This window comes from Equus asinus, chromosome 30, assembly GCF_041296235.1.
Source record: "Equus asinus isolate D_3611 breed Donkey chromosome 30, EquAss-T2T_v2, whole genome shotgun sequence".
NCBI lineage: Eukaryota > Metazoa > Chordata > Mammalia > Perissodactyla > Equidae > Equus > Equus asinus.
Genome location: NC_091819.1, coordinates 24,037,505 through 24,053,330, shown reverse-complemented (window position 1 = coordinate 24,053,330; position 15,826 = coordinate 24,037,505). Strand labels below are relative to the sequence as shown.

The 15,826-nt window shown below is 43.2% G+C and overlaps 2 protein-coding genes across 2 annotated transcripts in view; one reads left to right on the top strand and one right to left on the bottom strand.

Moving 5' to 3' along the window:
• SCCPDH (saccharopine dehydrogenase (putative)) overlaps positions 1-4,888 on the top strand; it is a 38,642-nt gene extending 33,754 nt beyond the window's left edge. The window contains exons 10-12 of the mRNA XM_014865092.3: positions 1,688-1,799; positions 3,119-3,200; positions 4,252-4,888. Coding sequence (XP_014720578.1) covers positions 1,688-1,799; positions 3,119-3,200; positions 4,252-4,357 — 300 coding nt within the window. The 3' untranslated portion in view covers positions 4,358-4,888. The remainder of the gene's footprint in view (positions 1-1,687; positions 1,800-3,118; positions 3,201-4,251) is intronic.
• LOC106846362 (kinesin-like protein KIF28P) overlaps positions 4,436-15,826 on the bottom strand; it is a 52,110-nt gene continuing 40,719 nt past the window's right edge. The window contains exons 17-23 of the mRNA XM_070501427.1: positions 12,789-13,063; positions 11,409-11,543; positions 9,987-10,153; positions 9,641-9,749; positions 9,239-9,384; positions 8,749-8,939; positions 4,436-7,559 (exon numbers count right to left, since the gene is read on the bottom strand). Of these exons, the coding sequence (XP_070357528.1) occupies positions 7,407-7,559; positions 8,749-8,939; positions 9,239-9,384; positions 9,641-9,749; positions 9,987-10,153; positions 11,409-11,543; positions 12,789-13,063 (1,176 nt within the window). The 3' untranslated portion in view covers positions 4,436-7,406. The remainder of the gene's footprint in view (positions 7,560-8,748; positions 8,940-9,238; positions 9,385-9,640; positions 9,750-9,986; positions 10,154-11,408; positions 11,544-12,788; positions 13,064-15,826) is intronic.

Sequence of the window (15,826 nt, the reverse complement as noted above, 5' to 3'; positions counted from 1 at the left end):
AATTTATTCCTAGGCATTTTATTCTTTTTGATGCAATTGTAAATGAGATTGTTTTCTTAAGTTCTGTTATTACTGTATAGAAATGCAACAGATTTTTGTGTATTGATTTTGTATCCTGCAACTTTACTGGATTTGTTTATTAGTTCTAACAGTTTTTTGATGTAGTCTTTAGGATTGTCTATATATAATATGTCATCTGCCAATAGTGACAGTTTTACTTCTTTCCAATTTGGATGCCTTTTCTTTCTTTTTGTTGCCTGATTATTCTGGCCAGGACTTCCAATACTATGTTGAGTAAAAGTGGCAAAAGTAGGCACCCTTGTCTTGTTCCTGATCTTAGAGGAAAAGCTTTCAGCTTTTTACCATTGAGTTTAATGTTAGCTGTGGGCTTGTCATATGTGGACTTTATTATGTTGCAGTATGTTCCTGCTTTACCTGCTTTGTTGAGAGTTTTTATCATAAATGGATGTTGAATTTTATCAAATGCTTTTTCTGTGTTTGTTGAGATGATCATATGATTTTTATCCTTCATTTTGTTTATGTGTTGTATCACACTGACTGATTTGTGGATGTTGAACCATCCTTGCATCCCTGGAATAAATCCCGTTTAATCATGGCATATGATTCTTTTAATGTATTATTGAATTCAGTTTGCAAATATTTTGTTGACAATTTTTCTGTCTATGTTCATCGAAGATGTTGGCCTGTAATTTTCTTTTCTTGTGGCAGCCTTGTCTGGTTTTACCTTTAAATAATAGTTTCTCCTTTCTGGAACTACCCTACTTTTCTGTGTAATAAACATCTATTAGAATGTGTGTGTCGGGGGGGGGGGGTGTGTGTGCGTATTTCAAAACCCTGTGCTCCTCCTCCGTAGATTTATTAATGCCCTCCTCTGACCTAGTCCTGCCTCTTTTAATTCGTATCTGTATTGTTACTAGACCTGTTTATATATATATCTCCCCCACTAAACTGTAAGTTCCAGGAAAGGCAGGAACTGTATTTTATTTATGCCTCAGGGCGTAACCCAGAGCCTGACCCTTAGTTGATACTTAATAAATAATTTGTTGACCGTGACTAAATTCTTTTGTACCGTATTTCTAAATGAGTGATTGTGAAAGGTGCTTGGATAAGTCTTCTAGAATTTAATTTCCCTGGGACACTGAAGTGGAGCACGCAAACCTAACCACTACGCCACCAGACTGGCCCCTAGAATTTAATTTTTTGAATTGAATTTTTATATCTCCGAGTGAGGCATATATATCTGTGCCCCAGGCCCATATTGCCCTTACTGGCTGACTGTTTTTGTCTTGTCACCTCAAACAGATATCTAAAACCAGATTACCATTTTCTACCACCCTAAAATAAAAACTGCCTCCAGCTTTTCCTCTGAAGCTGCCTGTTTTAATGGTGCTGTCCTTCTTTAAGCCACAAGCTAAGAATCATCTTCACCCCGTCCCTGTTCCTCACCTCCTCCCTCACCCCGTCATCACACCGGTCATCAAAACCTGCGTCTTCAAAGAATTAGCTTTTGCTCCATGCTTAAAAGATGGCAGGATATTATGGCAGATAGAATATTGATGTTGTTATCTATTGAAAATGTCTCATATGAAGTAGAATGGTAGGTTTTATTGTGTTCAGGGAGGAAATGACATGTCTATTAAATAAAACCTTTGCTTTGTTTTCTCAGATTGATGCCTCATCATTTACAATGACATTTTTTGGTCAAGGATACAGCCAAGGCTTTGGCCCTGATAAGAACAAACCAAATATCAGAATTTGTACTCAGGTGAAAGGACCAGGTATTTCACGTATGACCTAAGAATGCTTGGGAGTTTTATGTTGTCTTAAGCTATAAAGTGGTATATTGTTATAGTATATTCTTTTTAAAGCTTAATTGTTTTAGAAATAAATTTGCACAGATTCTTTAAGTAGTGATAAATGATTCTGTCAAAAGAAGGGTTGAAATTATTGGTATAATCCAGTTTTATTAGTGCCTCTCTCCCTCTGATTTTCTTTTTCAGTATGATTCAATAGTTCTGAATGACGAATTTTAATATTATTAAGACAAGGGGCTGGTTGATGTTTATCTGTTTTATTCTCATACTCAGGGTCACTTTAAAGCAGTATAATTTTAGCATAAATCAAAGCTGTGATCCAGGGTTTCTTTGGAATCTGTGATCACTCTGACATTGTTTGTAAAATGTGAGTGCACATGTACATTTTGGAGAGTAAAAGCTTTTGATAGGTTGTTAAAAGGAACGGTCACTCAAAAAAGTTCAAGAACTTTTGCTGTAGATTTTAGAGAACTATACAGAGACAGTCCCACTTGTGAATTATAGTGTAATTATAAGTTTAATTACTGTCATCCCTGATACATCATAGGGGTCTGTTCTGTAGTTTTAATTAAGCCAGATGGCAAAGATATCTTTGCATCTTGCCTTCTTTTCAAATTCCCACCTGGATTTTTAAGATAAATTGACTATGTTTTTATTATTTGACAGAAATGTAAACATTAATGTTCCACTTTCTTATAGACTTTTTTTAAAGTTATTTCTTCTTAAAATTTGACTTCTTTTAAAGTTACTCAGTTGTTTTTCTTTAAGAAACTGCCTTTTCTTAAAGTGAAGTTTAGTGTATTAATAGAGAAACAAGATCAGTTTAGTGTAGTAACTGAGAAACAAGAAACGAGAATCATTGGCTTTGATTATTGTCACAAGGCAGTGCAGTGTAGTGGGTGAGAGCGTGGACTGGAGCCAGCTGCCTGGGTGCAATTCTGGCTCAGCCACTGCCTAACTTTGTGAGTTTGGATGAGTCGCTTAACCTCTCTATGCCTCAGTTTCCTTATCTGTAAAAGGGGGATAAAAATAATACTAACCTCATATAATTATTAGGAGAATTAAATGAATGTAATAGATTTAGAGCACTTAATACAGCTCCTTACACTTAATAAGTACTGTGTAAATGTTAATTGTTATTTTTGTTATGAAGTGAACAGAGTATTTATTGAGAAAATTCTTTATACCTAGAGTTAGATATAAAACCTACCATTTGATGTTTGGGTGTTGTTGAATGCACACTTCATGAGTACTTCCTTTGTCTTTGATAACTGTTTCCACAGAGGCTGGCTATGTGGCCACACCCATAGCCATGGTCCAGGCAGCCTTGACTCTCCTAAGTGATGCCTCTGACCTTCCTAAGGCGTAAGTCTGGTTTTCTTCTAATTTGAAGATCTCTTTTGCATCTATGTTATATTTTAGCTTGTTTTGATTCAATTTTCAGGTCTGCACGTAAGCATTTACAGTCCCTTTGATCCAAAGATAGAGGTAAATTAGGATTGTGAGAAGGACAATTCCTTATTGGCCTCTGGGAACAATGCAGAGGTAAATGAGAGGAGACAGAAAAGTTTGAGAGCCATGTAAGTTGGCTTTGGTTCCTTGTGAAAATAGCTCAAGTCCAGGGCCCATTACTCAAAAAAGGTCCCCGCTGTTAAGTAGTATTCACAGGACGCTCATCATTGCAGACCATACAGCTGGCAGTGGGACCCTGACACCAGCGTGAACTGATTTATGGTCTCCTGGCTAGGTGTTTGTCGAGTGGACTGTCTTACTGGAGCCTTTAGCTGTTGCCCTAAAAGTAGGCCAGCTTTACAAATGAGCATAGGCCTGTAGGCTTAGAAATAAAAGAATTTAGGTATGGCCGAAACAATATTAAGTAATAAACATAAAAATTGTGCAAAGCAAAACCTAATTAAATTTTTTCAAATACTTGTATACCCTTTGAAAATATTTAGCATTTTATAAATGTTAGCCATTACATTTAAACAAACTTCTTTTTTATCCAGTTTAAGTCTTGTTTGTGCTTTATTAATAATTGAGTACTTAGATTTATTTCACTTAGGTCTTTATTTCCTCCTCCTGGGTCTGAGGACTGTCTGTATGAACAGCAGCAGGTACTCGGGTTGGTGACCCTCAGTGTGTCCCTCGAACACACCAGTATATGGAAACAGTCTCATTAGTCGCTGAACCCATCTAGAGGGGTTTGCTGGGGCGCTGGTTTCCTCCTGAATAAAGCTACTTGCTTATTTAGCTGGTTTTAGGAATGGAACCAAAACTGGTCCATGATGGAATCAGGACTCAGGTTTTCATGAGCTCTGCAGTGATTTGATAGCTAGTCTGCCAGCAGATCACACGAGCAGAGGAAAGGGCGGGCAATGGGCTTTGTGCTCTGTTTCATCTTGTTATTGTCTTCCAGGGGCGGGGTCTTCACACCTGGAGCAGCTTTCTCCAGAACAAAGTTGATTGACAGACTCAACCAACGTGGCATTGAATTTAGTGTCATTAGCAGCTCTGAAGTCTAAACATTTACAGAATTAACCAAAGTCATAAAATGCATGAATTAACAGCTTTTTTATTTGATATTTGAAATTCTTCTATAAGCCTGTCTGACTGTATGTGGAAAAGATTGTCAAATTTAAAATGTGTACACATTAAAAGCAGGAAATTGTACTAGCTTACCCTAAATTTCAAATCTTAGCTGATTCTGTGATTTTATTGCTTGTGAGAGAGACCTGATATTTGACTGACTTTTTCATTGAAGAATGCATGGTCGGTGTTTATAAGTAAGCTGGCAGATTAGAGGGTGGGGAGGGTATGTCTGTATGTGTCGCTCACAGATTCCTTGATGAGGTGCCTAGGCTTGTTCTGTAAGGCAGTCCCTGCTGCTTCCTTCCATGCTACTGAGTGGGATCTCACTTTCCGGTGAGTTTCCCTGTCAATTGTGTGGGCCTCTGCCAGATGAAACTGTATTCTTTTGCTATTTTAGCCTAGTTTTTGCCTATCTATGCTGACTGCTTTTGGACTAAGTTGAGTAATAAAGGGTTGTCAGTTGAGTGGTGGTTTTATGTTTGGGTCCCCCTGGGTATTTGAGTCGTGGTAGCAATGTGCTTCCTGAGCCGTCTGACCTGTGTACCATGAATGATTGGGCTTGTCATTCGTCTCCCTGCTGCTGTACCTGTGATTAGTTGTAAGGATACAGCTGGTTATTTTCTATTGATTTTCACTGCCTAAGCAGAATTTTTGTCTAATTTACTTTTCATATTTTAACTAGGTTTTCTGTCGATGCCCTAAAATAAGGCAAAGGACTTCTCCTTTTGTAATAAGCATATAATAAACACATACACAGTGTTCTGTGCTGTTCATTACATAAAGAGGACAGCCACTACCTTTATGAAACTTCTACTCCACGATGAGAGGTGTGACATAGATAGGAATATTATTTGTGTGGGGAGACCCTCTGTGCTGCCTACAGAAGAAAGAAGGTCTCCAACTTGAAGAGGGAGACTCTTGGTGGTAGTTCATCCTCACTTTGCTTCCTCTGTCCAGGGCTGGTTTGGATCTGGTCTCAACTCTGCCCTAATTTGTGGGACCTTAGAAAAGTTTTTATCATCTCTAAAATGAGATGATACAGGGGCAGCAGATCTCATGACTAGCTGCGTATCAGAATCTCATAACAACAGGTTCCCCAGTGGACCCCAGTGGTTTGCATTTAGGAGATCTGGAGATTGGGGCCTCGGAATCTGGTTTAGATCTGCATTTGGGAGCCACTGGGGAGGCTAAATCTTGGGTAAGCAGTCTTCCCAGCTTTGCAGTGAATGCTGTGTTCTGCTCTAGCGTTGACACTGATGTATGACAGCCTGTGTGACCCCGTCCTCCAGCTTGAGATACAAGTGTGTCTTGTTCTAATTTTCTTTTTAACCCTTCAAGTCTCCACCTGCTCTCATTTACAGAAAGTATATTACTTGTTTGAGGCAAGGAATACACTATCTGCAAATTGTCCAAGAACTTTGAGGCTCAGTCCAGGAGGGAGAAGCCGTTCCTGCTTCCCGTGGCCTCGCTGCTATTCTGCCTCACTGACAGGCTTTCCGGGATTCCATGAGGCTTTGCTGACCCCTGTCCCTGCCAGCACCACAGGGAGCTTCATGCTTGGGCTCCACAGTTCCAGGTTCTTTTCAGTTCATGTGTGGATACTCAGTCAGGACCTGAGCTGCAGGCACAATCCAGGCCTCTCCCATAAGCTGTTGGGCCCTGATATTTAGCTGAAACGACCAGCCAGATCCCCCACCTTCCCAGGGAGAGTCCTTCCTGGAGCCCTTGATAGCTTTTCCTGACAGGAGAGTTTCAGCATCATCCCATTTGATTTCCCTGCCTTCCTATTTCAGGGAGCCGGGATTGGGTTGTCACCTCTATTTCTTCCGTCCTGGTTTCTTATGCCAGTCAGTGTAGCCGCTCCCTGGGATAGTCCTGCATGTTAAGGCAGCAGACCACGGTGGGTAGGAATGCAGTCTCTCGAGTGAGCCCACGGCCTACTCGCAGTGGCCTGGACAAACCTCACTTATTTAACCTTTAAAGCCTCAAAACAGGGGAAATAATAGTGTCGAACACATAGCATTATGGTGAGAATTAAATAAGCTAACACGTGTTGAGCATTTGGATTAGTGCCTGGCACATGGTAAGCACGCATTAAGTCTCACTGCTGTTGTCATTATTAGGAGTCTCCTTGGTCACAAAAGGTTTCTTCACAGTCTTTCCCCAGAGCGCTCAGTGCCTGTCAGTCTTACCTAAGACCCATCAGTCAATTCTTTGTGGACTCGAGATCCCTTAGAGATGGACTGACCCCTGGCAGGTCTCACCAACACTCAAACTCTGCAGCCCCAGGCCCCTGTGCCCAACGGATCCCACAGTACAGGCATTAACACTGCTAAGTGGATTGTATGTATTTAAAATAAACCTGTGAAGACAGAAAATAAGTGGAGGTAGCATATCAAATTTGTTCAGAGCCAGGATACAAAGTGAGGGGCGTGAAATAACCATTGTCTCTAGCTCTCACAGCAAGAAATTTATCAAAAGAGCTTTATTTGAAGTTTCAAACTGTTTATTGTGAAAATATTAATGGCAAATGCTTATTGATTGACTCTGGGTGCCAGGCACTGTTCTAAGCACTTTATATTCCTTTGTATACATTAACCATCTGCAGTAAGTACTGTTATTTCCATATAACAGATAGGGAAGGAGAGGCTTAGAGAGGGTACATCTTTTGCCCCAAATCACACAATTGAGAAGTGATGGATTTAACTCCAGGCAGTCCGATCCCAGAACTGAGAGCCCTAACCATTCACCTCCAGTAACCACCTCACCTTCACCCTGGATACGGATTCATTTTTACATGATTTTAGATCAGATTGAAGGAGAGGAGTTTTGCTTAAAAATGGTAGAAGAATTAGGTTAGTAAGTAGTGAAAGAGCTGGATATGTTGAGTCCACTATTCAGCTCTGATCGCCAAGTTAAATAAGCTCATTAGCTGCACAAATAATCTTCACAGCTCAAATGTTTTCAGTTGGTGTATCTTCTTTATTCGACACGCAGTAAACATTCCCTCTTCTTTTTCACTATAAGAGCAACATCATTTTTCAGTTTCCACAAGCTGGATTCAAGTAGGTCCCCAAAGTCCTTTAGCATTTGTGACTGTTGGTGTACAAATGGTCGAAGCATTTGATCGTCTTCCTAAAAAATAAAAGAAAGAAAAAGAATGATAGTAGTAGACTGATGTCATTAGAGTGAAAATAGCGTGTGTGCACGAGGGGGTGCCCACGAAGTTCTCCCTTTGGGCTAGAAGGCTGCTTTTGAGAGTTGCCAGCAGAGGCAGTAGGTCCTCGAGAGCATGTGCAGTTCCAGGAAGGCCGCCGTAGTTAGTGCCAGCGGAGCAGACTGGTGAGGTAGTCCACGTACTTCAGATTGGAGTGGGATATATTCTTTTAATACTGTGCAAGTTGCAAGGTTTGCAAAGGACTGTGTGGGATGGGGATTCTCCCATTAGTCGGGTTGCCTGATGTCTCCTCTGCCCCGTGGGAGCAGGTATCCCTGGGAAGGGATTTATAGGGATGTCTGTGGGCCAGAGTGTCAGTGACCAATGGTGGGGGAGGTGGTGACAATGCTTACTGAGAAGGGAGCGGGCAGAGGGCAGATAGTGTGTCATGGCATCTCATTTTAGTTTCCATTTCCCTGATTAGTAGTGAAATGCTTGCTCAGGTCTTTTGCCCATTTTTTCTAATGTGTTTTCCAACATGTTGTCTTTTTCTTATTTTAAAAGTAGTTGTTTACGTATTTGGGATACTAATCTTTGATGATAAATAATACAAGTAGATTCTCCCAGGCTCTGGGTTATTTTAAACTTTATTTGTAATGTATTTTATCTAACCAGTTTTTCATTCTTTTTTATTGTGAGATATACATACAAAAGAGTATGTGTGGGTACAGTGAGGGTGAACACCCCTGCTCAGGAAACAGCTCTGCCTGTCGAGCTCCTCCTTGTCATCCCCTCCCCTGCTTTTTTCTGCATCTATTGAAGTAATCATGATTTTTCTCCTATAATATCTTAATGTGATGAATTATATCTGTTTGGTTTTATAACGATAAACTGATCTTGCATTTCTGGGATATTCTGTATATCATAAGGTGAATGAATGTCAGCCCTGCAATGGCCATGGCTGTTTGGAACCAGGCAGATGTCCACTGGATGAAAAAGCAAGAGCACAGGTGGATGGAGGCTGAGAGAGCAGTAGACTCACACTGTTGCTCCACATGCTCTTCTGCTTAAATACACACGTCTCCACGCGCAGGCAATGCAGTTATATCAAATACCTAAATTTAATGGAAAGAAACTCCTTTTGCTCCCAGGATTCTGGTTACTTACAGGAGGTTTATAAAGTCTCAATCGGAGAAACTGCCCTCTTGCCATGTTCATGCTTTGGTAGAACACCTTGAGAGCTTTGGCAAATTCTCTGTCATAGCTGGCTTGCTGGCTGCACACTTGATTAATATCTCTGGCTGCTGGCAATTGCTCTGTCATCCCGGTTACCTTCAGGGTATTGGAAGGCTTATGTGCTAAGGTGGAAAGAAAAGATGACATCTATTTATCCACCTAGTTACTTATCCAGGTATTGATGCATTTATTTATCTTGGTGGCATTTTACTGCATCAGCATTTATCAGGGACCAGTTTGGACCCATTCAAAGAAATCTTACAAGGCAGAAGGAAAAAAAAAGTTCTCCATTTTTTTTTTTTAATGAAACAAGATATAGATTAACTCGTTAAAAAATCCACTTCTTAGAAAGACAAATACTCCTTGCAGATGTAGGAGTTCACAGATAGACTAAACCACCAAGACTCGAGCAGCCTCTCACCTTGTTGACTAGAACCAGTTTTCTCAAGTGATGCTTTGAGAAGCACATTTTCCTCTCTAAGCGCTCTGTTAATGTTTCTGAGGAGCTCTGTCTCCTGTTCTAACTTGAGCAGCTTCAGATAGAGTTCTGATATCTGGTTCGATGTACTCTACAAAAAACATGTCAGTTTAGCCTTTTGCTGGATTATTTGCATTTCCTTTGAGACTGGCAGTTTTTACTACCACATGAAAACTAAGGGGAATGGGGGGGCGCTGCAGTGAGCAGGGTCAAAGCCCCTCACGGTATACAGGAGTAAATCTAGAAAACGTCTGTTAAGAAGAAGGAACATTGACGATTCCCAAGCTGTCCTCTGAGATCTTCTAGTCATCAGTGACATCAATTTAATGTCACATAAATGTACACACCTTGCCTGTATCCATCACGGTGGAAATTTTCTTGGTGTCCACCATGATGTGGCCTTCACCTGTGATCATGAGGTCTGGCTCACAGCAGCTCAGTTCAGCACAGCCTTCTACAGTGCGGAGGAGACACCGTTAAGGAAAGGAACGTCTCAGTTGTCCAGCCCTAGTGTTGTGTGAGGAGATGTTTAAACCAAGTAATCAATCACCTGTGGACTAGAACCCAGGGACCAGGAGAAGATGGCCCTTGGCCACTGCTGTTAAGACCCTTGACCACCTCCCTCCACCTCCTCTGCAGCCCTAGAAATACTGACATGAAATCTGATTGAAGAATGCAATAAATATGGTACCTTGAAGACCCCATAAATCAACAACGAGAGCATTTGTCTGTAAATAATTCAGAAACTCCTGAGATGCATTTAAGGCCGTAAATTGCACAGTCTCTTCAATTTGGGGATTCACAGTTTTCCATACAGGCTTGGTATATAAAGTGTTTGGAAGATCATAAATTCTGTACCTGAGAAAAGAACATAAAACATAATTTAAAACCAAAAGGGACACATTTGTAAAGAAAAAGATCAGATAAGCCAAAGAATTATAGCCTGCATGGGTTAGTCGGTAAAAGCTGACCTGTAATTGATTCTCATGATTACTGCCTCCAACATCTCAGCTATTCAACATGAGCCTCATCACTGCATACATCATATCAAATGTCTAACAAAAGAGGAAAATGGGCTGGCCCCGTGGCCGAGTGGTTAAGTTCACACGCTCTGCTTCGGCAGCCCGGGGTTTCACTGGTTTGGATCCTGGGCGCGGACATGGCACCACTCATCAGGCCATGCTGAGGTGGCATCCCACATGCCACAACTAGAAGGACCCACAATTAAAATATACAACTACATACTGGTGAGACTTGGGGAGAAAAAGCAGAAAAAAAAAAAAAGATTGGTGACAGTTGTTAGCTCAGGTGCCAACCTTTAAAAAAAAGGGGGGGAGGGAGTTGAGAAACACTTTCTACCTAGATAATCTAAAATTGTTCATTTTCCATGTCAGGTGGTGGTTTGGTTTTTGTCCTTCAAAGTCTCCTTTTCTTTATTGCTTTATCTCTTCATAGCCTTTTAGTCTAATTAGTTTAAGCATATCTGGCACTCTGCCATATTGTAGTACAGTCCTTTTGTTCCCAACTCAAAAAAAAAAATTCTACTTAGATAATACAGTTTTACTGGATATTCTTATCTTTTTTTTTTAGGATTTGCACCTGAGCTAATATCTGCTGCCAGTCTTCTTTTTCTTTTCCTCCTTTTCCCCAACCACCTCCCCCCCAGTACGTAGTTGTATATCCTAGTTGTGGGTGCCTCTGGTTGTGGCATGTGGGACGCCATCTCAATATGGCCTGACGAGCGGTGCCATGTCCATGCCCAGGATCCGAACTGGCGACACCCTGGGCCGCCAAAGCGGAGCACACGAACTTAACCACTGGGCCACGGGGTTGGCTCCCTGGATATTCTTTTTCATAATTAAAATTTATGACTGTTGTTTCAATCACTTCAAAGATCAGTAAACATTGATCGCAGTCCAGCGACCTGGAGGGACTTGCAGCTTCTCTATTAAAAACAGGTGAGGGAAATAGTCATTTTGGGGTTGAGCAAGCAGAGAAACTTAAGAAAACTTCATGATAAACTCAGTTTTAAAACTTGAAGAAAGACTCCCTTCCCCTGGAGCCTCCAAGGTGGGTGGTTTGTGCACAGCCACTCTACAGGGCAGGCTGGTACCCAATCTGAACACCCCGCTCTGCGTCTTCCTTTAGCCACTTGGCGCCAAGGCATCGCACAATGCGAATCTGGAAATCCATCCTCTTGCCCAGCAGCTCCAAAGGGTCAATGACCACATCCTCCTCACCACATGCTCTACAAACAGAAGAGGTGAACATTGATCACAGGTTAGCCTGGGCCCGAGCAAGTTAGGACTGTGATGGCAAAGGGAATTACATAGACTCCGTAAGAGATGGCTGAGTTCGCTGAAGGAGAAATAGTAACATTATCAGCTTACAGAATTCATTCATTCAAGAGACACTTCACAAGAAACCAGTCCCTGCTGGTACTTCAAGGTAAGATAGGGACCTTCTCAGGGCGCTCACAGCCTTCTCCAGGAGGAGACGGGAGTATCACAGCTTCGTGCAGTAAATGCACTCAGACATGGGTGCTAAACGAGCATTAAAGATGGAGGTAGGTTCTCAGTGGGACAGAGGCCGCCCAGATGCAGTCTCGAGGTGTCAGTTTTCTTGGTGAATTCTTCATAATCCAGAGTCAACTCTAGGCCTACAAGCTCGAAAACTGATCTTGACAGCTTTCCAATGGGGACCTCTCTCACATCACAACTCCTAAAGACTGGAACCTATAAACTAGAATGCTCCTGTATTAATTTGCTGTGGGGAATATAACCGTCAGGCAGCCAAGACGCCCGAGGTAGCCAAATGACCAGAAAGTTGCTTGGAGTCCCAGTAAAGGCAGTGAACCAATGGTCAGGGTGGTCTCTCAGTCACAGGACCTTATGGTTCTCTTGCTCCCTTCTTGAGCCTATTTCCTCTTCAGAAAAACAAAAACATTTCAGTCGGTGCCTCTGAGGACCCCCGTGCCAGCCTCTTTGCTTAGAACTGCTAAGAAACTAGCTTTTGTAAAAACTGCCTGACTGCCTATGGCCTAAAGAGAGTAAACAGATGAGATATTCGGAGAGGAGGGTAACAGGTAATGGAGCAGAGTTAAAACAAAGCCTGTGCCCACGGGAAGATCAGATAACAGCATAGAATGAGGCCAGACAACAAATACACCTCAGTCCCTGCCTTGAGAAGAGGAGCAAAGAAATGATCAGAGCATGTACCAAGGAGGGGGAGAGGGTGAGCTGGAAGATCAGCTTTCTGCTCCTGGTTGTTGGGCCTCATCAGCAGGGATTTTAAATATTTCAGGTCAGCTGATTTGGCTACCATGGCAAAAATCAGATTCGATGAGGTCAAATCATGAATGAATAAGTTCATTCATTTGTCTCATGAATGACCTCTTTGGGGTGCAAAGTTGACCACCCCCTCCAGAAGAACCCAGGCTTGAGATGAGTTTTCCATGTTTGACAGAACTAGGCAAGGGGGAGGAGATACCTACTGTCCTGTCGGGGAGCAGGGGCTTATGTGGATATGCAACACTGCCTCCTCCAGCCCGTCGCAGTTCAGAAACTCTACTTGCTCCTCAAACTTCATGCAGTAGGCAAGCGACTGAAGCCAGATGTGAGCTGAGCCCAAGTGGATGACCTCGAGAGGATCCCAGAAAGGGTCATCTTCCTGAGCTACGTGGCTGTCTTCTCCATCTAGAAAGCGCTGGTAAAGCTCCTCCATTAGGAATTTCCTATTGATAAACTTTGCTTTTGACCAAATCCACACCTGGAAATACAAAGGTCACTCACCAATATTTGATTTCATCTGTGGCTCTTCAAGTCATTTCTATGATTTTTCCCAGTGTGCCCCCTGTGGGCTGGGTTTTGGGTACCCAAGACTACATAACACTCATCAAACAGCTTTGGTGAGGTCCTTCAAGAGCACCATGTTCTTCCTGGAACTATTACTTCAGCATCGCTTGAGTTGCTGGAGTCCAGGAAATGACTTAGAGGAGATGATGAAGGAGTTAGAAAACAGACCCTCCTAGGAGAAATGAAGGTTTGCGGCTTGTGGTACACAGAAGAATGGCCCTCAAAGATGTCCATGTCCGAGTCTCTGGAGCCTGTGAATATGTTACTTTACCTAGCAAAGGGGAAACAAGGCTGCAGATGGAATTAAGTCTGCTTATCAACTGACCTTGGATTACAGGGAGATTGCCTTGGATTATCTAGGTGGGCCGAATGTGTGGGCCTTAAATGTGGAAGAGGAAGCAGAAGAGGGTCAGAGAGAGCACGATGGTGATGGAAGCAGGGCAGGAGAGATGCTGTGTGGCTGACCTTGGAGATGAAGGAAGGGGCCATGACCCAAGGAATGTTGGCAGCCCTCTAGAAGCTTGAGAAAGCAAGGAAACAGCTTCTCCCTTGCACCTCCAGAAAGCAAGGCAGCCCAGCTGCCACTGTGCTCGTAGCCAGGGAGGTGTGTGTCGGACTGTAACCTACAGAACCGTAGGATGATAAACTTGTGCGCTCACACCCGTGAGCAGAAAGCCCAGGACAAGGCCTGCCACTGGTGAGGGACCGGGCCTCTGCATGAGCACTGGTTAGCGATGAGCATAAGCCACAGGATGAGGGATTCAAGTTAGACAGAAAATTTCTTGACCAATGATGTCACGTCGGAAGTGGTAACCAGGTAAAAATAGCAACTCCTCCTCTGAGCAACTTGGAAAAAAACCCCAAAAACTGACAGATAAGTCATTCTCTCTTAGTGTTACGTGTCTTCATAGAAAGGACCTCCTCTAGACACTAAAAAGCCTTCATTCCTTTTTTGTTTTCTCAAGTAAATTGAAGAACACAGTGCTCCTCTCCCAGAGGCATCATAAAGGCAAAATGAGAACCTGGCTGTGGCATATATTATGGGCAGCAGAGTGCAACAGGAATTCTAGTGGGTTCTGAGACCTTCAGGCTAGGGAACTAAGATAGTGGGAATCCAGCTAATGAGATCAGCGGATAGAGCGCAGGCCTGGGACAGATAGAAGCGATGGCACCCTTGGCAGGTCAGCAAGGCTCTGTGGGACCCTTCCTCCCGGGGTGGCCCTGCAGAGCAGGAGCAGACACTCTGGCTGGAAGTGCCTGTCACCTGAGCCGACACTTGGGCAGGTGCTGCTGAAAAGTAACCTCAAGCTGGCAACATTTCCAGTTTAGAAGACCCTCCCCAGCCTCACATCACCTGGGCTCGCTCCTCAGCTTCTCCTTGATTTGTGACTCTGACAGTCACACAGAACTGCCCACAGGCACTCTTTCCTCCCAACAGCTGCGGCAGTGTTCACCGCCCAAGGGGTCCCAGCGCAAACATTTACAAGGTCAGCCACCAAAGGAGTGCCATTCGTGTCTGTGCCTGGGACCCGCTGCTGCTCGCCGCCAGTCTTTCCTTTAGCCTTCAAATCACACACATGTTCCAAGAAACCACCAGGAGTTACTGCCAGCCTTTCAGAGGCTCCTGAGGAAGGTGGAGCTTAATTTGAGGAAAGGTCACTGGTACTTTTAAAAGATAAAAATGGACAACCTTAAAGATGACAGATCAGTAAGACTACTCACTGCGTGAGAAAAAAGAAAAATAGAAAAAAATTGCATAAAAGTAATTAGGGCACAAAACCTTAAAAGTGAACCCAGGGGCTGGCCCAGTGGCACAGCGGTTAAGTTCACACGTTCCGCTTCTCGGCTGCCCGGGGTTGGCCGGTTCGGATCCTGGGTGTGGACATGGCACCGCTTGGCACACCATGCTGTGGTAGGTGTCCCACGTATAAAGTAGAGGAAGATGGGCATGGATGTTAGCTCAGGGCCAGTCTTCCTCAGCAAAAAGAGGAGGATTGGCAGCAGTTAGCTCAGGGCTAATCTTCCTCAAAAAAATAAAAAAAGAACCCAGTGGGGTTTACCCAGGAGCAGTCCTGTCACTCAGTTGTCTGTGACTGTGACAGGGATGTCAAGCTGAAGGAAGAAAACAAAATGTCCCCAGGCCCTCAGCTCTCACACCACATGCTCAAGAATCAAATGTAACACCGTCGTGCCGTTCTATTTCTGGTAACGGCTGGGTGTGTTAGGTAACCCTTCTGCTAACAATAAACAAGGCTGAATAAAGTAGTTTCCAAGTCACCTTAAACTATAGTAAGAAATAAACAATAAAAAATGGAATAATATGGAAAACAGATTTTAAAAATTAAAAATCTCCTTAAAACAAGATCAGACAAGACAGTAGGAAACTGCCAGACCAAATTCGGGGGGACACCTGGCCCCAAAGAGGCATATAGAATATTGGATCACCAGAGATTCTTTGCCCTGATCGCATTTGCCAAAAACACCAGAACCAAAACCACATACCCACTGAGAGCTCAGCTCGGAAGGCCTCATGGGACATGGCATAGAAGTCAGGGCTGACTCCCCAGGGATGGGGGGGGTCTTACAGGAGACCCTGCCGCATCATACTAGGACTCCTGAGAGCTACACTGGGAGTGTGAGGTGAGCCAGCGTCAAACATGCTGCTCTGGACTGTGTG